The sequence below is a fragment of the Equus quagga genome, chromosome 6 (genome assembly GCF_021613505.1).
Source record: "Equus quagga isolate Etosha38 chromosome 6, UCLA_HA_Equagga_1.0, whole genome shotgun sequence".
NCBI lineage: Eukaryota > Metazoa > Chordata > Mammalia > Perissodactyla > Equidae > Equus > Equus quagga.
In genome coordinates, this window is record NC_060272.1 from 57,255,989 (window position 1) to 57,280,503 (window position 24,515).

Consider the following 24,515-nt stretch of genomic DNA (forward strand, 5'->3'; position numbering starts at 1 on the left):
AGGAGGTGTTTGTGCTGCAGCTAACTCTTTTTGTTGCATCTATATTAACACTTCTTCAGAGGTTGAAACTCATATAGACAAAACTAGACGACAGGCAACTTGGCTCCAACAAGTCTCATCCCAAGAACCTGGGTTTGATCTCTTAAACAATATTTTCTCACGGTTCCCATTGGGAGTAAGGTCTATATTCGAGAGATTGCTTGAGCTAGGCATCATAAAGTTGTGTTTATTAGGATTTATATTCCTCTTTGTGAAACTACACTTGCTGTGTTTCTCATGTCCTAAAACCTACACCCCTAACTCATGTCATGATTGTGAAAGAAGCCCATAATGCAACACTTCGATTACAACCTGGGACTCATGAGTATTTACAATTAAAAGCTAAACAATTTCACTCCCCAGGCCTCTGTTAAGCCTACACCCCTTATCAGCAAGAAGCAGCCAGAGCCGTTGTCACTCCATAACCCTCAAGATTGAGGTATGAATAACAGAAAGAGAGGATTTGTGACCATAGGACCAGTTTAAACAAATCGCATCTTATCAATAACAGAATGTTAAAGCTGTCTTGCAAGGACAGTGAGCCAAAACTGCAAGTCATGTAGCTGGAAGATGCACAGAGGAGAAAATTTTGACCTGAAATAACACCTGGAACCAAAGATTCCTTCCCCCTACCACCAATGGAACCAAAGGACTGGGACATGACTGGAATTTGAAAGCAGGGACTTTATCAGAAGTGAGGAGTCTGTTGTCCAGGAAGATATGGTGTTAAAGCCCCTTTTCCTACCTTGCTATAAGAGGTCTTGTTTAAAGTCCTTCCAATCAAAATCTGTCCTGCCAGCACTTCTGCATACCAGCCTGCCCTCCCTAATCCCTTAAATTTTACCCCAAACCCTGCATTGGGGAGACAGGTTTGAGAGCGTTGCATCCTGTTTTCTTGCCACTTGACCTCTCAATACAGCTCTTCCTTTTCTCAAAAGCTACTGCCATAGTATTGGTTTCTATGCGCATTGGCTGGCAAGTCCTTGCTCAGTAACATCGCTGCAGATACTATCTGTTGCAGATGGAAAGAGGGATCTCTGTGGAGAGATCTGCCAGAGCACACCTTGACCGAGTGATCAAACTTGGCATCATGGATAATGGGACAAAACGACACTGTGTCTCCCTATGGAAGTACAAAACCTTACCTCCTACTTTCTTACTAAAACATTTAACCTGAATCTAATCATGAGGAAACAATTCGGTAAATCCAAATTGACATAGTCTGCAAGACACTGGCCTGGACTTTTCAAATAGGTCAAAGTTATGAAAGATTTTTTTTTTTAAAGCGAGAGTACTCATACTAGTGTAGGAAACGAAAGGAATTTGTGTAGTATATGAGGCATGGAGTCAAACGCAACGAGTGAATCTCGGGTAGATCCCGAACCGAAAAAAAACCTGTGTGTGTTTGTGTGTGTGTGTGTTTATGACATTTGCGGACAACAAAGGAAATTTAAATATGGACGGTGTATCAGATGATATGGCTGAAATAATATTCAATTTCTCGTATGTGATAATAGCGAGGTATTTAGGGGTGAAGCAGTGTTTTTTGCAACTTTCCAATGGTTCAGAGGTAAAAAACCTGTATAGTGAGAGAGAACGCGAATGAGAAATGTTAGCATTTAGCGAAGGGTAGACTGTTCATGGTACCATTCTTTCAACTCTTCCGTCAGTTTCTGAATTTTCAAACTAAAAAGCTGAGATAAAAAGAGACGTGAAAGGTTACTCCATTCTGAGTACGGAGGTTCACGTGAACCTAGAGAATCAGCACCCTGAGAAGTCTCCTTTTTCGGGGCTCACGGTACGCTCTTAACTTTCTCTTTTACCGCGGAGCGGAGATCCGAGGCCGCAGGAGGCGTCACAGAGACCCACGCAGCTCCCGCCCCTACTTGTTGGGAACAGGTTACCGGGTCCCGCCCCTCGGCGGCCAGGTCGCCGCCGGCTTCCGTGGGCGGGGCCTGGGCAGGGAACAGCCAATGAGAGCTGAGATGGAGGGCGGGGCCGCGCGGGGCGGGGCCGGGGCGGGGCTGCGCGTGGGCTCCTGGGCCGCCCCTGGCGTTCGGCGGCCTTTTCTCCAGTTCTTGGGCGGCCGCGGGCTCTGAGCCTGCGGAGGAGGAGGTGCTGGGCAGCTGCGCCGCCGCGTCCGGGTAAGTGCCTGACCGCTGGGCCAGCGGCCGCTCCACGTCGCCCCTCCTCCGGCCCGCCTCCCTTTCCCCGCAGCTCCCGGAACCAGCCGGCGCGGGCCTCCTCGCCCCGCCGCGGGCGGCGCTGCCCGCTCCGGTCGGCCGCGGCCGGGGGCTGGGACTGTGGCTGGCGCTGCTCTCGAGTTGGCGTGCGGGGCCGGGCTCCGTGGGTGCGAGGTTCCGGGGCAGGCCCCGCTGCTCCGGCTGCCGCTTTCTTGGGTCGGGCCAGTTCCGCAGGAGCGTCGGCTCCGGCCCTCTTTCCTGGGCGGTGTGGGGTCATTGCTGCTCCAGTGTCGCTGAGATCCGAGTGTGAGGCCCGTCTGTCTTGGCGTGTGCGCCCGTGCCCCAGTGCCCTCGCCGCTTGCTTCGCCCCCTCTGCGTCCCTCCCACTCGTGCTTCCTTCAGAGTGTGCAGCCGGGTGCCGGCGAGCTCCGTACTCTGGGAAAGGGCACGCTGTACTTTGAATTGGTCCTGGAACACGCCAGGTTGGCTCACGTTTGCATGGACGGGTCGAATTAATTTGCTCGGAAAGTTAATGTAGCTCTGAATTTTAGCGTCTTTCCACGTGTAATTAATTTTGCATAAAGCAGTTGCAATGATTGATCAGTATTATTGTTAGTGCTGAAGAATAGCAAAACAGTGTCGGGACTGCCTTGCAGAGTCTAGATTCATCCTCTTGCTGTAATAAGAAAAGTCTTTTGAAAGGCATGAATTTTGGTCTTGGCTTTGCCTCTGCCCAGTTTTGTGACCGTGGGCTCGATTGATTCATGTGACTTGAGATATAATTTCTGAGATTCCTTTTAAATTCCACGTCTTGTAAATCAGTGATGAGCTTATTTTCCGCCCTGTACCTTAAAAAGGCATGGGAAATGAAAGGCAGCCCTGCGGGGAACAAAGATTTATGAGCGCACAGGTTTAGAGGCTGTGATTACAGTTTAAGACTGCAGGCTGAAAAGGGAACACAAAATTGAAAGAACTTATGTAGAATTAATTATATAGGAAACTTGGAAAGCTTTCAGAAGTTCCAGCAGCAATTACTGTATTTAATTACCTCTCTTTGCAGTTGTACAAATGAGGTGAGGAGAAAAGTGCTAGGAAAGAGAGTAGTAGAGGATAGATAATTTAGCATATGTCTGAAGTGTAGGGAGAATCCTTTGGAATTTTTAGTTTGTATAGACATTTTCACTCAGGAGACACTTTTTCTTTTAAGTAGATAGAAAGTTTTGTATTTCCCCTGCAGGAAAATCCTGCGTTTATTCTGAATGTGTAGAATTCCCTACCCTCCCATCCGCCAATATTATTTAACAGCCTTTCAAAAGTACCGTTTGGCTTTGTAATACATAGATGAAAAGATCGTGTGTTCCTTCGTGGAGAACTTAGTTTGAGTACTTTGTAGCTGTGTGACTAGGGAAAGTCGCTTTTCCTGTCTCAGGCTGTGTTGGTCAACTGTGAAATGTGGACAATGATTCCTGTTTCCTAGGGTTGTGAGGATTAGATAAAATCCTTTATGTGGAAACCGTACAGCAATGCCTGACATATCAGATATGCAATAATGACAGTTATTGTTGTTAGTGTTGTGTTCATAATGCAGCAAAGAGAAGTGGTCACTGGGTTTTAGTCTGGCTAGAGGGTATGGCCTAAAGAGGAGTGCAAAGTGGGAAGTGATTGACAGCCGCTGCTATGCCTGAGGGTGGAATTTTTGCAAAGTCGTAATCCGTTTTCTGGATCTCTGGCTGGGATGCTGCCCAAACAGTGATTGGTAAGAACATCAGCCTCCCTGACTGTTGGCCTGTCAGTCTTGCCACTTCAGTAGAATTGGGATATTTCAAAAAAATTGTGCTAGGAAGTTAAGGAATGTATGTGAGAACTCCTTCAAAGAGAGCTCAAAAACAAAGAAATGGTTTAGTTGACTGAACAGAGATTTCAGCCCAAGATAACTGAAGCCCTGTCACAGCTTGCTGTGGCCAGTCCAGCTTACTGAACATAATGTCTCTATTCCAGTCTTAGCTAGAACGTTTTTTTTGAAAAAGGTTAGCCCTGAGCTAACATCTGCCACCAATCCTCCTCTTTTTTTTTTTTTTGGAAGATTTTATTTTTTTTCCTTTTTCTCCCCACAGCCCCCCGGTACATAGTTGTATATTCTTAGTTGTGGTCCTTCTAGTTGTGGCATGTGGGACACTGCCTCAGCATGGCTTGATGAACAGTGCCATGTCTGCACCCAGGATTCGAACTGACAAAACACTGGGCCGCCTGCGGTGGAATGCGCGAACTTAACCACTAGGCCACGGGGCCAGCCCCCAATCCTCCTCTTTTTGCTGAGGAAGACTGGCCCTGAGCTAACATCTGTGCCCATCTTCCTCTACTTTATATATGTGACGCCTGCCACAGCATGGCTCTACAAGTAGTGCGTAGGTCCGCACCCAGGATCCAAACCAGCCAATCCTGGGCTGCAGAAGTGGAACATGCACACTTAACTGCTGCGCCACCAGGCTGGCCCCTAGAACCTTTTCTTGTTTGGATGTTTGACCAACTACTGATGCTCTCTGGTTGTTATTTAAGCCAAATTATTCTTTTGACTCAGCAAACGTTAACATGGGAAGGCGCCTAGTCTTAACTGCTCAGGGATCTGGTCCTAGCATTCGGAAAGGAAGAGAAGAGCCTAAAAGTTATTTTTATCCTCTTCCTAGCTAACTTTTGAAAATTGCAATCCAATAGATTACACCAGGAAGACAGGAGGGGCACTCATTTGTGGAAGGTAAGTTTGTTGTGGTACATCTGAATAGGAGCTGACGGCTGTGTGCTCCAGCCACAGGATTCAGTTTTGAGCTCTAGTTGGGTATTTGCATATGCGTATAACCCGGAACCTCTGGGTTTTAATCTAACTAAAAGCTTAATATCAAAACCAACAAAGGAAAAAGTAGCCAAATCTCTTTAAAACTGAACTAGCCAAACAAATAAAAGCAGTGGCAGGAAACCCGAAGGTTAATCGGTGAGACGGCATGAAGTCATATGACAATATAGTCTTAAAAATGTTTTGTTTGTTTCTAAATTGGAGATCAAAAGCTCTAATCCCATTTCTCATAAGTTTTTGCTGACATTTTTGTGGATATCATTTGTGTATGTGTGCATGTCTATATATATGTAGAAAAAAATCACTACTAAATATGATAAATAAAAAGAAGAATCAACTATAATATCATCATTGAGAATTAGCTACTTAAAACTGGAATTTAGTTGATGAGTATTCCAAGGCGTGAATTGGCTGTCATTTATTTAACTCACTGATTTTCAGTAGCACTGATTTGGAGGCCCGTTCTGCCCCCATCAGCTGGGAGCCTTTGGGCCAGGCCCCTTCCTGGGACTGGGTTTCCTAGTCTGTTTTTCTGCCCTCCTATCCCAAACTTGTTGTCCAGTTGATCCCCTGGAATCATTTGTATGGAACACTTGTAATGGTAAGTTACAGGACCTCCGCAGGCCGTTGTTACGTAGTTGTTTTGTTTTCTAACTTGGATTCAGCAAAATCCAAGAATGGGTTGAAGAAGATACTACTGGACAGGAAATGAATTACTGGATTTATTTTTAGTGTGTTCTTACACTCTGTGACTTACAGTGTTAATCATTATATTAATTATGAACTTAGTAGGCTAAGAATTAGTTAAGTACGGAGATTAATGTTTTCAAGGATAATAGGGAGCTGAGTTCTGGGGGCGGAGTTGTTCTTTGGCACTGAAATACACAAGACATATGATGATTTTTCAAGTTCCATGCTTAGGGAGCCTTTTTTTCCCTCTCCCCAGATGGCCTTTTTTTTTTTTGCTTTAAAAAGCATTTAATCATTTTTAATGTGAAATAGTTCAAATACACAAAGCAGAGAGGAAAGTACAGTGTACCCTATATACCATCACTATATTCAACAATTATGAAGAGTTTGCCCTGTTCGCTTCAGCTGCCCCCCTGCCTTGCTCCCTCTCCCTTTTGCTGAACTGTTTTAAAGCCAGTTCTGGACCCTGTACATCTGCTCGTGTGCATCTCTGAAGCATCTGCACGTCTTCCTCCGACACCCTACGGTCCGTATTCCACCATCGACCGTGATTCCTGAGGGCCTCTTGTGAACTTTGGTCTGGGTAATGGGGAGACACAGAGGACTTTGCAGGGCAGGGGTGTGTGTGTGCGACCGAGTTGTGTCCGTGTGTGGGATGGTTTGGGCATGGGGGAGGTTAGAGCAGGCAGGCCAATTATGAACACCCTCGGTCTAGGTGCCAGGTGGTGGGGTCTGATGCTTGGCGGTTGCAGCAGGATGGAGAGGAAGAGGAAGATGAGCTGGAGAACCTCTGTGGGGGCCCACTGACTAGCCTGGCCTCCGGTGGATGCCTGCCTGGAGGACAGAGGGGACCTTGGTGTGAGGATGGGGTAGCTTGCCGTTGTCTGTGCCCACAGGTTCCTGCAGGCAAGAGTGGGACCCCAACGGCTCAGGTTCCCCTTCTAGGGAGAATGGGCTCATTTTGACCACCTCATCCCAGGTGGCACTTCTCTGCAGTACCCTGATGGAGCCCGTCCGCTGCCTGGCTTACTGGGCCAGCACCCATGCCTTCATGCCTCACTTCTGTTAGCATGTCAGAGCTGGAAGGCTCTGAGTTTGGTTAACGTCCATAAACGAGGAATCGCTGTGGGTAGGTCTCTTTAGGGTCCCCTTTGGGTTCCTTGTGTTTCCCCTCAGCTTGGACAAGCCCCTTGGCCTTGTTGAGAACTGACATTCTTGGAAACTGTAGACTTGGGAAACTGCTAAAACGTGCAAAGTAAAAACATTGGGCATGTTGCTTGCTGGTAATGACTATAATAAATTAGAAATTTTATTTTATTTATTTATTTTTTTTGAGGAAGATTAGCCCTGAGCTAACATCTGCCAATCCTCCTCCTTTTTTTTCTGAGGAAGACTGGCCCTGAGCTAACATCTGTGCCCATCTTCCTCTACTGTATATGTGGGACGCCTACCACAGCATGGCTTGGCACATGGTGCGTAGGTTCGCACCTAGGATCCAAACTGGTGATCCCTGAGCCACGGAAGCAGAACGTGCGAACTTAACTGCTGTGCCACTGGGCTGGCCCCTAGAAATTTTATTTTAAACCAACAATAATTATAGTTGATAGTATACATAGAAAAGTGTTCATTTGCGTGTGTTTCCTGTTAATGGACATAAGGCCAGATTTACCAACAGAAGTTGTGTAAAACCACAGAACATACAATGAATGTGGGGGACCTGGCTGTGGCAGGCTTGTGAATATATGTCACAGTGCCCGAAGACCTATTGAGGGAAAGAGGATGGAAGGCAGCCGTTGCGGGGTGTCTTTCTTGTGCTAGTCTTAACATATATATTTAATTCCCACAATAAGCTTAAAAGCTAGGTGTTTTCTTTACCTTAGTTAATTGGTTGTGTTGGCTGCTGTGATGATGGTTATGATGATGGTGATGGTGATGATAATGATGATGATGATGATGATCAAAAACCTAGAGGTTAACAGGAACTTCCCTAGGAGGTGGTGTGGCTCTGACTCCCGAGTCCATCTCTTTCCTTCATACCAAGCTGCCTCCCAGCTATTCACATAGTAAGGGTAAGAGAAGAGAGTTAACATTTATGCAGTGTAAACTAGAAATGTATTTTGGTAATTAGAAGTAATTGTCATTTTACCTTGTGACACTGGATTGCAGCGTTTTTCTGCTCCAGTGCACCTGAGGGATTCCAGTGCCTCCCGGGAGGGACTCAGTAAGACAGTGGCGAGCAAATAACGAATATTTATTGAGTGCAAAACAAATTAAAGATAGAATAGACTTCTAGAAAATAGCCTCCATTGTGCTCCGCTGAATACATACACGCATATCAAGGAATCAGTGTATTGGACACTTTAAGGCCTGAATGAGAATTAAGGGAACTGATCAAGTGACAATAGTAGTTGCTGACTTGGGGTTTAGTGGATAGGGCTGCTTTGCTTCGTTAAGGCGAGGCTCCCCTGGGGAACCGCTGCAGGAGAGTTTCAGTGATAGCATCTGGTGGCACTCTCCAGATGAAACTCAAGTTTAAAGAAGAAACTGCCTGTGTGACAAGTCACATCTTTGAAACGTTTTCCTTTGCGTGTGCAGGAAAAACCCTGTTGGAGGCTATGTTTCTGTGACTCGAAGGAGCGGGGACGGTGGTGAGAATGTCGGCCCTCAACTGGAAGCCCTTTGTGTACGGAGGGCTGGCCTCCATCACGGCAGAATGCGGTAAGGAGCCCAGGGCGCTGGGGCCGGTTTGCCTGCTGCCTGTGATGGTGTCGGGATTCAGTGTTTGATGTGAATGTAGCTCAAGCACAGAATGTGAGATTATGAAACGTTAATCTCAGAATTCAAAATTTCCTTTTTCTTTTGGTATGCTTTTCAGACGAAATAGTCATTTTGGCTATTTATTACCAGTTTAAGGGTCAAAGTTTAGGGGGAGAAAGTTGAACCAATTGAACAAACAAGTTTCATGAATCATTTTTGGATGACATCTGTCCCGGTTTTCGTTGTCCTTTTCCCGTCTTTGCCACTGTTAGCACATCGGGCTGTAAAGAGGTTTGAGGAGCTTAACGGTCCTCCTGAGCCAGATTGCACTTACCTTTGTTATTCCATCCCTTTCCAATTATGTGCCTTATCCGTATCCTACTTGTGGTTCCTCGTCAGTTCAGTTCCACATCAGATCCTGTTTGTTCCTTTGTTTATCCCGTGGAATCGTTCATTCAGCAAATACTGATTCAGCAGCTGCTGAGTGCTGAGTGCTGGACTGGACACTTCATTTGCTTCCAGGGCTCAGTCATTGCTGCCCTGGGACAGAGGCTGCCCCTGAGGAGCCAGTGAGGATCAGGGCTAAGGGTTTCAGGCACCTTAACCACCTACTCACACACCTGCAAAGGTTCTCTGTGCAGGTGGACTTTCCCATTTACAGTGAATCAGGTTTACTGAGTATGGGTTTTATCTGTTTAGATGGACTGTGCGTTAAGTACTGTATTAAGCTTTTTACCTACATTCACAGATTTACTTTTAGATTATAAAACACAAAGTGAGAAACTCCTTTAGAAAATGAACTTTTACTTCCTTTTCATTCAAATGAACCCTATTTTAGCCTTCACGTCTGTAAAAAGTAGTAACTTTTTTTTTTTGTTTTTGAGGAAGATTAGCCCAGAGCTAACTACTGCCAATCCTCCTCTTTTTGCTGAGGAAGACTGGCCCTGAGCTAACGTCCTGTGCCCATCTTCCTCTACTTTATATGTGGGATGCCTACCACAGCATGGCATGCCAAGCAGTGCCATATCTGCACCCGGGATCCAAACCAGAAAACCCCAGGCCACCGAAGCAGAACATGTGCACTTAACTGCTGTGCCACCAGGCTGGCCCTGTAGTAACATATTTTGAAATGGATTTCCTGTTTGTATGAATCATTCCATGTATCTACTTTGTACAGCAGTGCAGCCTTCTCAAATCCTATGTAGAATAAGATGGGACATAAACAAATATGTAAAGAAAGGAAAATACATTTATCCATTTTTTTTAATGTTTTGGTTCCCAATTTTTTTTAACAGAGAAAAGATTGCAAAGTATCTGCCATTTCTTAATTCTGTTTCTTACTTTACATTATAGTCAGAATGTTTCCCCAGTAATATACCACTGTGTATTTTTATTTAGTGGATTTTTTTTTTTTTTTTCTGTGAGAAAGATTGGCCCTGAGCTAACACCCGTTGCAATCTTCCTCTTTTTGCTTGAGGAAGATTGGCCCTGAGCTAACATCTGTGCCAGTCTTCCTCTGTTTTGTATGTGGGATGCCACCACAGCATGGTTTGATGAGTGGTGTCTAGGTCTGTGCCTGGGATCGGAACCTGCAAACCCCAGGCTGCCGAAGTGGAGTGTGCGAACTTATCCATTACGCTACCGGGCCAGCCCTTGGAATTTCTTTTTATTAAGTGAAATATTTCTTTCTTTACAATTTTTAGGTACATTTCCAATTGATTTAACCAAGACACGGCTCCAGATTCAAGGGCAGACGAATGATGCCAACTTTAAAGAAATCCGGTATCGAGGCATGTTGCATGCTTTAGTGAGGATAGGCCGAGAGGAAGGGCTGAAAGCGCTGTACTCCGGGTAAGCAGACCTTTGGCGTGTATATTTCACCGTGGGCCTCGCAAATGAGTAGACTTAAGATTCAGACTTCATGGAGAAAAAGTAAAAGTTTGAGGTATATTTGAAAAGAGCAAGGTAGATTTTTCATTTCAACTCTATTTTCTACATATGTATCTTATGTAGCAAATCTTGTGGTGAAACTATGTTTTTATTATATTCAAATACAGATAATACAGAAAGTATGCTTGTTTTTGAAAAATTCTGTAATTCAGTATTTCACTCTGAAAATAGCCCTTCCGCTTGGCTATTCTCATTTACCCAGGTTTTTGCCATAACGAAAATGATAAGAGTATTGTCTGTGAGTAAAAGTTGCGTGAACTCCTTGCTTTCCTCCGGTACTTAGTGAACAGTGTGCTGTAGGCGCTGGTTAGGAACGTGAACGAGGCAAGCCCTGCCTGTGTCAGTCAGTCCCTGCGGGAACCAGGATTCATTGGGTGGTTTAAATGAGAGACTTTAATGAAGGAGCTGCTCACTGGTTAAGCGAACAAGTGAAGGCTATTGAGGTACCTAGAAACTAACAAAGTGCGAGGTTGTTGCCAACCCTGGGACCGAAGAGGCAAGGGCCGGAATGGTGTTAGCACCGCCGCCTAGGCCTGAGCCTTGGAGGAGCAGACAGCAGTTGTCGAGGGATGCCTTGGAAGTGCCCAGGGAGAGGAAGAGTACCTCCGCTTCTTTCTCCTCCCACCCTCCCATCTTCCACTGGTTGAATCCACCCAGAGGTCAGCTGGCAAGGGAGCCTGGGTGGTGTCGTCATCCACAGGCACCAGCATCTCTGGGCACGGAGCAGGACAGAGAAGGGTGAGAATGGATCTGGGAGGACTAATGGGGATCCGCAGCAGCACACTGTCATGAAGGAGCTGTCGTCTAGTGAGGGCTGCAGGTGTGTAAACAGGATCACCAAGGGGTCTGGTAAGTACTGGAGTCAGGTAGAGGCTGGGCAGTCCCAGGCTATGGGGACGGGGGAAGGGGTGGGTTTTCAGGAAAAGTTGCTCAGTCCAGGAGGTGCTGGATCTGATCTTGAAGGACCAAGATGAGGTAGCCAGGTGAGGTTGGAGGGGAACTATATTCAAACAGAGCCAGTAGTATGTGCAAGAGAGCATGGTGCATTCTGGAAACTGCGGGTAATTCAGCGTGGATATAGTGTGGGGGTTGGTGAGTAGCAAGAGATGGGGTTGAGCAGTAATAAGGGGTCAGGACGTGGACAACGTCAGGCTGCGCTGAGCATCTTGGTTTTCTCTGGTATGCCGCAGGTCCCAAACTGGTGCCTCACAGCCCTTCCACCCACTGGTCCCCAAAGATTTTTGTTTTTCAACTGAGCCAATATTTTAAATATGAGAAATTGCACATAAAAACCTGGGATTCCATCTTCTCAAGAAAAATCAACATCTGAGTCCACATTCATTTGCTTATGATCATAGTAACTGGTGTTAAGGATGTTTGCTTTACCAAAACCTCTGCCACTCACATAGTGCACGTGTGTATAGTTAGACCCAGCCTGCTTCCCTCACCCACGGCATCTGCCTGGTGCCTGTAAGCACTTGAGTTTCCTATGCCTGTGGCAGGCAGAAGCCACTGAAGGGTTTTGAGTAGAGGGACTGACATGATCAAGTTTCCATTGTAAAAAGATGCCTAGCTGCCATGGGGAGAAAGAATTAGAGACTAGTAACACTGGAAACAGGCTGTCACATAGGAAGCAGAGACAACAAGGATCTGTCCTGAGGTGGTGGTGTGGGGATGGAGAGAAAGAAGACAGGCTAGAAAGCTATTTAGGGCATAGGATCGACGTACTGTGTGGCCTAATACACGAGGAGGTGGCGAGGGAGGAGCAGACCAGGCCAATGTCTTGATTTCTGGTTTTGGCCAGTGTGTAGATGGAGGTTCCCCTCCCTAGTCTAGGAAACAGCAGAGGAGAGCTGATTGCTTGGAGAAGAAAGATAATTAATTCAGTGTGGGACAGTTGATCTCGAGGTGGGTGTAGGCCATGTGAATTGAGAAATCTAGGAAGCAGTTGGAAATGCATCTTTGGATCAATGTTGGAAACACGGATTTCAGAGTCATCAGTGTTTGACAGTGGTTGAAGCCGTGGGAGCAGATGAGCTCGCCCAGGGAGTGCGTTGAGCAAGGAGAGAAGAAAGAGCAGGATAGAATTCTGGGGAATCCCAGAGGACGGAGGTAGGATGCTGCAGCGAACAGAAAAGACGTGGGAGAGGGTGCTGTTCAGCAGCTCAGGGAGGAGACAGCTGCAAGTAGGACAAAGGGCGGACAGTAGCAAATGCTGCGGGGGCGTTATACAAGGTACTAATTGAGAAGCATCATTTAATTAAGCGACAAAGATGTCAGTTGTTCGCCTGGGTGAAAAGGGAGTTTTGATGGGGAGGCTGGAGGGAAGCCAGATTGCAATTCAAGAAGGAAGCTGGAAGTGCAAAAACTGAGCTGGGGAGTGTAAATGCCACAGGGTGGTTCTGGGGTCAGAGAGGGTAACGAGAGGGAGAGGAAATACCTGGAACAGGGCCCCCAAGGAGATAGATGAGCTCCAGAGCGGCAGTGGAAGAATGATCGATGCCAACAGAGGCCACGTTTCACTGGGCGCTTCGTACTGAGAAAGGAAAGCCCTCTCCTCTGAACGTGAATGGGCAAATGGAACTCCACTGACGCTTCATTAAGGATGAATACACGGGCTGAGCTTTCACTTAGTGGACTCATAATTTGCACAGTTTTATCTGAACTCACCTATATCTCTGTTGGACTTTGAATTTTAAGAAATCTGCTTTAGTGTAGTTTGATTGTGGAAGGCAGATACGTGAGTGTCTCTCTGTGTGGGGGTCTTCTAGGAGATTTTAAGAGATTTTTTAGAATTTTTCCACCCCTTTGTAATTGATTTGACAGGATTGCCCCTGCGATGCTACGGCAGGCTTCCTACGGCACCATCAAGATAGGCACTTACCAGAGCTTGAAGCGACTATTTGTCGAACGCCCAGAAGGTGAGTGGGGAATCTTTTGTCCAAGTGGTTTTGGATCTGTTTTCTTCAGGTTATTTGTGACTTTACTACTCCTGAGGAGAGCTCTGGGTATAAGGCTAAATGAATTGTGCTTAAAGCTAGTCAGTTATCAGCCGAATTTAGGGGACTAACAGTTAAAAGGAGCAGTCTTATAAACATTCTCCTGACTTGTCCTCATCGCCAAAATGTCTAGGCTAGAGGATAAGTTACAGTTCTAACCAATTTAAAATTTTCTAAAGTCATGGGAATTATCACCTATTTTTCAGGGAAGCAGTGAATACGATTTTTAGTGCTAAGAGCTCTGAGTTCTAATAATTTGTTGCTGGTTCATTCTGCAGCTTTGCTTTTGTCTATAGAGCAGCCTGTCTCTTTTTACAATGGGACGATCACCAGTTGCTGTCACATGAGAGTGATAAACGGCCACACCGCTTTGGAAGTGCTTCAGTATACTTCAGATTAAATCTGTGCGATGGGCTTTAAAACTTTATCTCCATTTCTCATAGACTCTCAAAATGGCTCATAGGCGTGTGTCTTTTTTATTCTCCTACCGGATATCCCTCATCTTAATTGCTTCAGTGGTCTGTATTACACACAAAAGGGAATTGGTAGATAGTTACTAACTTTGCATGATAATTCACATTATTTTTGGATATCAAGAAATTTTGCTAAGCAAAATCCCTTTAGCCAGCAAAATCCTCAATCCTTTTAAAATTACTCGATTCATAAAGCATAAATTTCTCTATTCTCTTAAGATGCGCAAGTGGTATGTATATGAGTTACACTTATGAAGAGCTCTGTATATATGTAAAGTCAAGTAATATGTCTGCATTTACAGATGAGACCCTACTGATAAATGTGGTCTGTGGAATTCTCTCTGGAGTCATATCCTCAACCATTGCTAATCCAACTGATGTTTTGAAAGTAAGCAGTCCTTTCTATCTCTTATAGGCATCCTCTGTATTTTCTTACTGAGAACCATGTTCAGATAATGAAAATCTGCCAATATAGCGTACACTATGTGTGAATCTGTTTATAATTTAACCACTGTGAAGACTCTAACTTATAAATATCTACTAGGTGAATTTCTCACTGGTAGAGATGAGTTCAAAAGTAGAGCTCATTTTGGAGACTTTGGAAGTTTTGTTGATTTAGCAGAAAATAAATTTAGGCTTGGATGCATTTGAATTTCATTTTTCACTGAATATCTCCCTTGTTTTATTGGTTCATTCAAAATAGATGGGCTATAGTTTTAAACAAGTCTAGGCTACTCATTAATGACCCTTTCTGAACGTATTATGTTATCCATTAATTTGATTTCAGGAAATACTAATGAAAATATTTACTTACCACAATTAGACATGTCACATTAGATGAACTTGTTGACAATAGCCGGGATACAGCCTCCTTAAATCCTTTTTGGAATAAGGCAAGGGGCTAACTATTTACATAAAATAAAAATTGGGCCTGCGTTACTTTTTGAACCCTCTCCAGTTATTCCTTTCCCTCCCTCCCTCTCCTTGTTTCCCCCTTTATTTAAGCGGCATTCACTGTGCTTCTCCCTTGTACCAGTGGGTGTACTGGGTGCTTAGAATCCAAAAATGAGTAAGACAAGGACCCTGCCGTCAGCCCTCCGTCTAATAGGAGATTCTGACGAGCATCAGCATTTTATGCAGCAGCACGTTGAATGCACTGCAGTTATGCACAGTGAAGGGACAGCATGTGTGAAGAAAAACACAAGGCACTTTTGCCATAAATTTACGCTATGTTGGGGTAAGATTACTGGGAAAAAATATCTTTATTCCTATGAATCTCTGAAATGTACATCAGGGCTTCAGAAAGGCAGTTCCTGTGTTTTGGTTTATTTTCCCAAGTTAGCGTGGCAGTAACAGTTCCCTTTAGAAGTTTGAGGTAGTGTGTTTGGTCCCTAAACCAAAATAAGGTACCAATTTTTTAGTGAGAAATCTCTTTTTGTTCTTAAAAATGCAGAGAGCTACGTCAAACATTATTTTTATATTGGACTCTTGGTCATGTGAATTCCGTGGCTGTTTCAAAGTTCATTTATAAGTTCAAGTGTAACAGACTGCGACGAGCGTCATGTGGCCATCCCGTGGCCAGCTCGCCTGCATACCTTTTGGTTCAGCTGGTTGGAAATAATAGTGGCTTGGAGTAACTAAAATAAGAAATACGTTCACCCATGCTTGGTGCTGCCAGGTACACCGAATACTCTTACTAATTATGTTAAATCTTTAGAATTACCATCATGTTCTCTCTTTCCTACTTAGTAACCTGTAGGGAAATATGCCATTTTCTTTCCTTTTCAAAAGACTATTTTAAAAAAATGAATTTCTTTTGACACTTCATGAGCTACTGTATCCAGGACTCTCTGGACTCTTCTAGATGCTTTTTTGTTGATTCCAAAGTGCCTGAGAACCAATTCTTATAAATTAATTTTAGTCTACTGAGGACATTTTAAACTGGCATTTATATTATAATTTTTTTCTTATAATGAGCATTAAACAAGAGATTGAATGATTTTCAGAGGTCTGCATTTGGGGAGAAGTGTGCTAGTATCCTCATGTTAGTCTTTAAAATCATCTCTAGATACGGATGCAAGCACAAAGCAGCACCATTCAAGGAGGAATGATAGGCAACTTCATTAACATTTACCAGCAAGAGGGAACCAGAGGACTGTGGAAGGTAAGCTTGAAAAACGCATCCGTCTGACTTAGTTCTTCCTTTTTTGAATTCCTTTTTCCTATTTCCATCATTTTATTTAATCCAAATGGCATAATGGAGTAAGGGAAGAAGAGTGACATCTGCCCTTGAAGATGGCTTCTTCCTTAATTTCCTCATCTGTAAAATGGAAATATAAGGAATACGTCATGATTTTAAAGGACTTTCTGAATAATTCATATATAAGAGATTCTGTGAAGATTGAGTACTTTTTTGTTTGCTTGCTTTTTAAAAAATTCTTATGGAGAAGGGGTTTCTGGGTTACAGTTACATTGGATTTTTTGATCTGTATGATTTTATGGCTCGTAAGTGGTGACTGTGTTATTATTAGGCAAACGCTGGTATGGAGTGCTGCTTCCTACTATTCTAGTGACTTATCTGTAAAGGTCATCCAGTACAATCCTCTTATTGTGTACAAGGAAACCAGAGGCTCTGAGAGGTGACTTGTCCTGGCTGAGGTTTGGCCAAGGTCATATAGTTAGTACCAGAATCAGAATTAGACTTTGGAGCTTCTGACTTCCTACGCTCTAGTCTTTTCTACTCTGTCACTACATTTCTGCCTATCAGCAGCAAAACATAAAAATTGCTGTAGTTTGTGGAGTAGAACCTTTGCACATTTGCAAGGCTTGTTCTTTGCAGAGACATCTGAATCTAATATTTTTGCGCAGGGCGTGTCCCTCACGGCTCAGAGGGCTGCTATTGTTGTTGGCGTGGAGCTGCCAGTCTACGACCTCACCAAGAAGCATCTGATCCTCTCGGGCCTGATGGGAGACACCGTGTATACCCACTTCCTGTATGTTGAGGATTTTTAAAAAATTAATATTTTAGGTATGCATGAGTTGAGGGTGGAAATTTGCTACATACTTATGTGAATCTAAAGAAAGTTGATTACAAAAGTATTATATTCTCATATTTGAAAAATTACAATACAGAAGCGAACCAGGAAAAAGTAAAAGTCCTTATCCGTTTTTGTAGGTAGCCGTTCTTGACAGTTTGATGTGTACTTTCTAGGTGTTTTCTGTGCACATGCAAATATGTCTACAAAAGGATATTACATGTATGGTGCTTTATTACGCAAATAAGATCATGCTTTGCATTCTCTCACTTTTTAGTTTTTATTTTTTCAGCTTTATTGGGTATAATTGACAAATAAAATTGTAAGATATTTAAAGTGTATGACATGATGATTTGATATACGTATACACTATAAAAGGATTCCCTACGTCGAGTTAACACATCCATTGCCTCGCATGTTTACTTTTTGTGTGTGTGTGTGAAAACATTTAAGTTCTCTCTCGACAGAATTCGTTTAAACAATGCAGTGTCATCAGTTATAGTCACTACGTTATATGTTAGATTCTCAGACCTGATTCATCTTATACCTGAAAGTTTGTCTCCTTTTACCAGCCTCTGCCTAATTCCCCCACCGCCAAGCCCCTGAAAACCACTCTGCTCCTCTCTTTTTTGTTTGCTTTCTTTTTAGATTTCGTGTATAAGTTGTCATTTATACAGTATTTGTCTTTCTTTTTAAAATTTAATAATATGTTCCAGATATCTTTCCGTGTTGGTACATACAGTCTTCATTTATTTTTGATAGCTGCAGATTAGTATGGACGTGTCAGAGTTTAATCCATTAAGGGATGGTTTTTGCCTCTCAGAGGACATTTGGCCATTTCTGGCAACTATTCTGATTGTTATGACTAGGGTGAGTACTACTGGCATCTCCTAGGTAGAGGGCAGCGATGCTGCTAAACATCTTAGGATGCACAGGACAGACCTCCAGAGCAAAGGACTATCCAGGACAAAATGTTAGCAGTGCCGAAGTTGAGACCTCTGCTCTGAGTTAATTGGTACCAAGTGTGGTCTGTGGTCGTCCTCTGAGACTGAAAATGTAGTAGAACCCAAGGGCCCTCGTGGGCATTCCAGTGAGGAGATCTTTTTCTCTGATCTCTAAGAAAAACATGGTTATGATATGGCTGAAATGTCTCTGATGCCTGCTTATAGGTGAATAGATGCAATAGACCATCCTTGGAGGACGTTCCTTCACGTTTCTATGATTCTTTAACATTCCAGAAACTCAAAGATATTCTTAGCTGTGGCTGGAGTGTGTAAGCCTGTATGTTCGGTGCTGGTGTTGAAGGAGTTGGTGCGGCTCTCTAAATATGAACCTCGTTCTTGGTGCATTTCATCTTGTTACATCTTCTTATGTGTCACTTTAACACAGTTTGGGAGGAGGCTGTTTCTTGTCTTTGATAGTGGTGATTGCAGCTCAGTGGTGGTGAACTTTTTCTTTTTCCAATGGTATCTTCTTCATAGCTCAAGCTTCACCTGTGGTCTGGCCGGGGCGCTGGCCTCAAACCCTGTTGATGTTGTGAGAACACGTATGATGAATCAGAGAGTCCTTCGAGATGGCAGCTGCCCTGGCTACACGGGTACCCTGGATTGCTTGTTACAGGTGAGAATGAATGTCCATCTGTATGGAGTTGTGAATTCCTTTCGTAGCCCATGAGATTCCACATTACCCTTTGAAGAGTTTCTTATGATTTAAGAGCATAGAGTTTAGAGCAAGACAGACCTGTGGATCTGTCACTTGTAACTGTGTCTTTGGTCAATGTCTAGACTCCTTATACCTCAGTTTCCTCATAAATAAAATGGGACAATAATAGCGCCTGCATCATAGGGTTATTGTAAAAGTAAGTGAGATAAAGCCTAGAAAGCAGTTAGCATAGGGCCTGGAATGTAGTAAGCCCTTATTGTTAGTATAATTGGTAATAACAAGGGCCGCTATAAGGAAATAAGAAAATTTATTTTACTTAATCTTCAGCATTCTAGTGGATTGCTTCAATCAATGAATCTGTCTCCAAATAGATATATGTTTTATTTATTTGTTTTTTACCTAAGAGGTAACTAAATTTTGAGAGCTGTTAAAACTAAGACGAGTGATGCTCTAAAAGCCTGAGATGGTACCAGTTTTCGCCACACCAGGATTACTGGTTATAAATACAAAATCTGGATGAATATTTAGAAGTGAAAGTTCATTTCTTTATATCTCTGCTCTGCTGCGAAGGATGAGAAAATAGTCGTATTTCCTGTGATCATAGTAGAACTGTGTCTCCTTCCAAAATAGATCTCCTTCCTGTTGAGTCAAACTGGAATGAATATCCTTCGTTCAGACATCTCTCTCAAGGCAACGCGTCGATCTTACTGTAGTTCTCAGCTTAAATAATCGAGCCTATTGTTCACGAGTGGACAAAAGTTTGAGACTGTCTCCCCTACTAGATTGTTAGTAGTCAAAGGTTAGGGACCACTTTATGGTTCCCGTTATCCAGCGTGATGCTGGTGCATTCTAGACTTTAAGAACTGCTTTAATGAAGCAAAGGTACTTTTTATCCATCCAATAACTTATGAAACAGTGGTGCTCTGAGTGATATCTTTACCACCATTGCGTCTTTATTTCCGACCTGTTTATGAGCCCAAATGGCTTGGAAGCAAAAGACTTTAGTTGGAATTAAATCTAATTTCTTACTCATTCAACTGCTGTGTGTTTTCTGTGAAGGGGTGGTTTGGCGTGGAGCCTTAATCTTCACCTATGCAGAAGCCTTTAAAGAACAAGAAGAGGCAGATGGCAATGATTTCTTAAATAGTCCTTCCAAACAGGATTGTATTTTAAAGAAAAATAGATCAGTCTGGCTACTAATTATTAATACGTTTGACATAATTGGAAAGTTGGAAGTTAACTTATTTTTTTTCCCCTTAGACATGGAAGAATGAAGGGTTTTTTGCTCTGTATAAAGGGTTTTGGCCAAATTGGTTGAGACTTGGACCTTGGAACATCATTGTATCCTTTTCTGTTGTAGTAGATCTGAAAAAAGATGTAGCTAAAAAAATGTTGTTTGTATAAACTATCATGTTATTAATTATAATTTAGAAGTAAGTTCTTACTCTTTTGAGTTCCTCTGATTCTAAGAACTATTCAGGTGCTTTTTTAGGAGATGTGAAGTCTGTGTGCTAGGCACTATGAATCTTGGTTTAATGATGGTGCTATTGAAAAGTAGTGCTATCAATAAAAATTTTTATTCAGACTCTGCTCCAGAAGCTGAGTTTTTATGATTTCAGAGAGACACAAGAATTGATTTTTATCCCTAGCCACCCTTGGGAAGGAAGTGGTTTGGTGGGGGAGTTCTAGAATGCTTATTTTAGAGAGTGCCTAAGGATAAACAGGAATTAGCCCCTGAATTATTTGGCTGATCAGCATGATCCCACTATGTGCCAAAGTGGGAGGCAGGAAAGAAGTAGCAGTTTATTAGACATGAAAGAGCAGGATTATATATAAAGTAGGAAATATTGGCTTTCACCATCCTCTTATTTCTCTTTAGCTGCGGCTCTGTCCTTCGGAGGCCTGCTTAGCAGAAACCCTTGAAGAGAGCTTCCCAGGGCTTGCTGTTTTTCTCTTTCTCACAGAATTTACTGTTCTGGAAAGTCTTCCCGCCACAGCAAAGTCGTAAAAGCTAGTTAGTGAGGATATAATCTTCCAAGAGGCTGTCGGAGCTGATGCTGGGGGATTTGTCTGTGTCAGCTGTGATCTTTCTGTTCCAAGGCGACCTTGGGAAGGCTTATGTGGCGATCTTCTGGGGCAGTTAGGGATGGAGCCCCTCATTTCACCACGTCCACATCATGTGGTCTGCCCAGACATATTTGTTAGGAGATGTGCTATTTGTGGGTCTGATTTCATACCTCAGGGTTGTTGAAATGGCATCTTTTTTGTCAGCCTTAACTGATAACTGCAGTTCTTTGTGACATATGAGCAGCTGAAGAAATTGGATTTGTGACAAGTCCAGGCTCCATGAGACAGCGCTCTGAAAATGCTCACTTCCGAAAGAGTAAAGCTTCCTGTGTTGCACACTGCTTCTCACCGCTTGGCTTGTCACAGATTCTGAGGTGTGAGCAACAGATGAAGACTGGGTTAGTTCAGATTGCTGTGTGTTGGCATCAGACGCTCTGCAGCAAACATTTAATGGCATAAACTGTAACATCCAAACCCTAGTCTTTACCATTAAAGTGCCCTTCAACATCAAAGATAACTTTTAAATGCGTGTTTCTTGCTAAGGAAAACTTGCAAGAAGATCAGGAAGTGTGTGCTGTTTTCTTCAGGGGAGAGGAGCACCTGATCCTGGCAGCTCCGAGGCGGGAAGACCCGGCTGCTCTGAACAAGCTCGTCGGAAGCAGGGAATAGAGCCTCCGAGAGGGGCTTACTGTTCCTGATCTCCTGGGGGCTTTGGCTTCTTGTCGGCTGAAGAAATCACACACGTGGAGACCTGGACTCTTCAACCCCGGGTGTAAGCAGTGCAGGAAGTAGACCTCTGGAACACTGCACTGCTTTGTAATTTCCTATTTTGGCAGGATCTTTCACTTATAGTAAGTGATTTTAAGCCTTTGAAGACTTGACCTTTGTGAGGAATTGTTACAAAGTATTGACATCTAAACCCATGATGGTGTGATGTGTTGGTTTTGAAGGTGATGGGGTCCGTGTTGGTGGCAGGTGTTTCAAGAAGCTCAGGTTCTCTCTTAGGTAATGTTAATAATTTGCTCTTTGATATTTAGCAAAGTTTTATTTCCCAATCTGTAAAATGGGAATAATAACATCTATTGATGTTAAAGGTCAAATAAAGAAACCAGCAGCTGTTACTACCTGAATTGTAGTGTGAGTGTGTTTACATCGTGCTGTCATACAGCTGTCATCCCAGAATAAATAGCCTTGTGTATAGAAGAGTCAACTTATCAGGGGCTTCTCTTTGTAATCCTGGGTGAAGCCCTTGTTACAGGCCTTGTGAAAGAAAGAGCACTGTATAAACTGAGGTTTTGTTGTGTTTTCTTCAGCAAAATGTTGCAAGTGATTTCCCCAGTTTTTACTTTAGATCAGGTCATGTTTGTTAAAATATTTCATGTCTTGGACTTCTGAATTACTTTGGATAGAAAATACTTGTTTGAAATTCTAAAAACTTTAATGCTGCACCTATTTATGTAGTTTCTGATAAGAGGTGTATAATATCTCCCTTTCTTCTTTTCTTCTAAAGACAAATCATTCTCCCTCTTCTTTTTTTGTTGAGGAAGGTTAGCCCTGAGCTAACATCTGCAGCCAATCCTCTTTTTGCTCAGGAAGACTGGCCCTGAGCTAACATCCGTGCCCATCTTCCTCTACTTTACATGTGGGACGCCTACCACAGCATGGCTTGCCAAGTGGTGGCATGTCCGTACCCGGGAACCGAACCGGCGAACCCCGGCCGCTGAAGCGGAACATGTGAACTTAACCGCTGCACCACGGGGCTGTCCCCCTCCCTCTTCTTTCTCATTTTCGACTTATTCGTTTCAAAATAAAAAGTGACTCTGAGAGCCCCAGGAACTTTGCACTTCTAGAAGACAGCCCAGGAAAGGGAAATATTTACTTGGGGCGCCTTCAGTTCTACCCTTGGAGGACAACATTCAATACATACTAACTGGGGCTCCAGGGCATACACTTCTGCATGTATGCCGGGCACTTACCCTCTAGCCCCTGGGCTGCTTCCTCCCTTCAAGCAGAATAGAAAGAAGGGATGCAGGTTTTCCTTGGGCATTGGACAGTTTTCCTCCCAGTCACTTTCAGCTTACCTTCTTTGTTAATGTTGACTTTGACAAAGATTTTGTGCAGCACAATTTTATTTTCAAAAGAAAGAGCTGAGACAAAGTCATTAAAGAGAAAGGAAAAAAGAAGGGGAGGTGGAGTGGCATGTAGGTGTTAGTTGCTTAAAGACTAAGATGAAAGTTCGGATCTCCTTGGCCAGCTGGAGACGTGACTCTGGGACGCTAGGCTCCCTCAGGCTTCACTTCTGGTACCAAACCATATCTTTATAGAGAGGAGAGTTCTTTCTTCTTACCAAAACATTCCATTAATGTGGTAAGGGCTTTCTATAGAAAGGCGTTCACTTTCAAGTTCCTTGAGCTTAAAGGATTACTTTATATGAACCACTTTTGTTTTTAATGTAGAAATTTTCCTTTTTAAGTGTACATATAATTTCTAAAACAGTAGAAGCAAGTTCATTTTGAAGACCATTTTAAAGACCATGCAATATTCATTATATCAATTTATTAAAATTATGCACATGTTCATACCAGGATGAAAAGAAATTCAAACCTCACTGTGAAACTTAAGCACGTTTTTGAGACAGAAATTTAGTATTTCTTCAGTGTAGATTTATTAAACACTTTGTAGAACAGGATCTTAACCTGTGTTGGTTTTTCTGCTTCCTGAAGGGGTTAATGCCATTGTCGAAGCTTCTAACCAAGAAAGAAGTTAAAGGCTTGGGAGACTTACTCCCCTTGTTTTCAGGGATGTGGCTACAAGTTCCTCTGCCCCCTTGGATATGCGTAAATGTAGCAAAAGGATTTTTAGCTTTTATAACCAAAAAGAAGAAAGTGGAATTTTTCATTTGCTTGTGGAGTTCTGTAATTATTGATGGTAAATGTTGCTGATCTGTGATATAAAAAATGGCTCCTGTTCTTCATATTTATTCATGTACTTGAAATAGTATGTATTATCTGAAGACTATAAATTTTTCATATGCCTTCATATTTTGAGCTCTTTATTTAAACATCATTGGAATATGTGGCCTAAACCTTGTTTCATTATTTAATAAACTGAAGTAATATATAATAATAAAAATAACTTGTGATTATTTCAGATAAATAGAAATATTTAAACAGAGACTAGCTCCAGAGAGTCCAGAGGGCTGGAGTAGAAATAGCGTTTGTGAAAGTGGCTGCAGACAGTTCTCTCTGCACAGGGAAGTTGTTGGGATCATCTTACTCATTGCCTGGACACCTGTGTGCCCTCCCATTGTATGAAATACCCTGCAGCTCAGTAGAGGCCGGTGAATTTGATTCGTGGCCTGGCTTGGCAGGGCACCCTGGAGAACACCACTGTGCTGACATCAGTGCCCTGCACTTTCAGGTTCCCCCAGTCCTTCTTCCACTGTTGGGTGTTGACCAGAGGCAGCAACTGGGATCCGAGGTTAACTGTGGACTAAGCAGAGACGTCTCTGGTTGGCATAAAATAACCAGTGCATGAAATGCAAACCTGGTTCATTCATTTTTTTACTTAAAAATATTTTCTAGGTGCCTGTCTTCTTAACATTTGAATTAAACTTAGTCTCTTGAAAAAGTAGAATTGGGAAAAAGGGGGAGGCTTTGTGTCTCAGTTCTCCCCCCTGAGAGATTAAGTGACGTAGTTGTACAGGACTGACTTTCTGTGGAGGTCCTGGAGAGCAGCCCGCCGCTGGTGTTTCTCAAAGGCCTGTGAACAGTAGAACTCACACTTGCCTAGCACCTGTTAGACTCTTTTGG

At 43.2% G+C, this 24,515-nt stretch overlaps 1 protein-coding gene across 5 annotated transcripts; it reads left to right on the plus strand.

Moving 5' to 3' along the window:
• Positions 1-2,056: 2,056 nt before the first annotated feature.
• Positions 2,057-21,827, plus strand: SLC25A30 (solute carrier family 25 member 30). Of its 5 annotated transcripts, none has more exons than XM_046664681.1 (10): positions 2,057-2,183; positions 8,356-8,478; positions 10,221-10,368; positions 13,294-13,388; positions 14,242-14,327; positions 16,008-16,103; positions 16,808-16,932; positions 18,456-18,594; positions 19,897-19,977; positions 20,927-21,827. In XM_046664681.1, exons 2-10 carry the CDS (start codon positions 8,415-8,417, stop codon positions 20,966-20,968), a joined length of 876 nt encoding a protein of 291 aa, XP_046520637.1. In that variant the 5' UTR covers positions 2,057-2,183; positions 8,356-8,414; the 3' UTR covers positions 20,969-21,827. The 5 variants fall into 5 exon arrangements, with proteins under 5 accessions (XP_046520637.1, XP_046520638.1, XP_046520641.1 ...); XM_046664682.1 differs by lacking the exon at positions 2,057-2,183 and adding an exon at positions 2,572-2,704; XM_046664685.1 differs by lacking the exon at positions 2,057-2,183 and adding an exon at positions 2,761-3,978.
• The last annotated feature ends 2,688 nt before the right edge of the window (positions 21,828-24,515 follow it).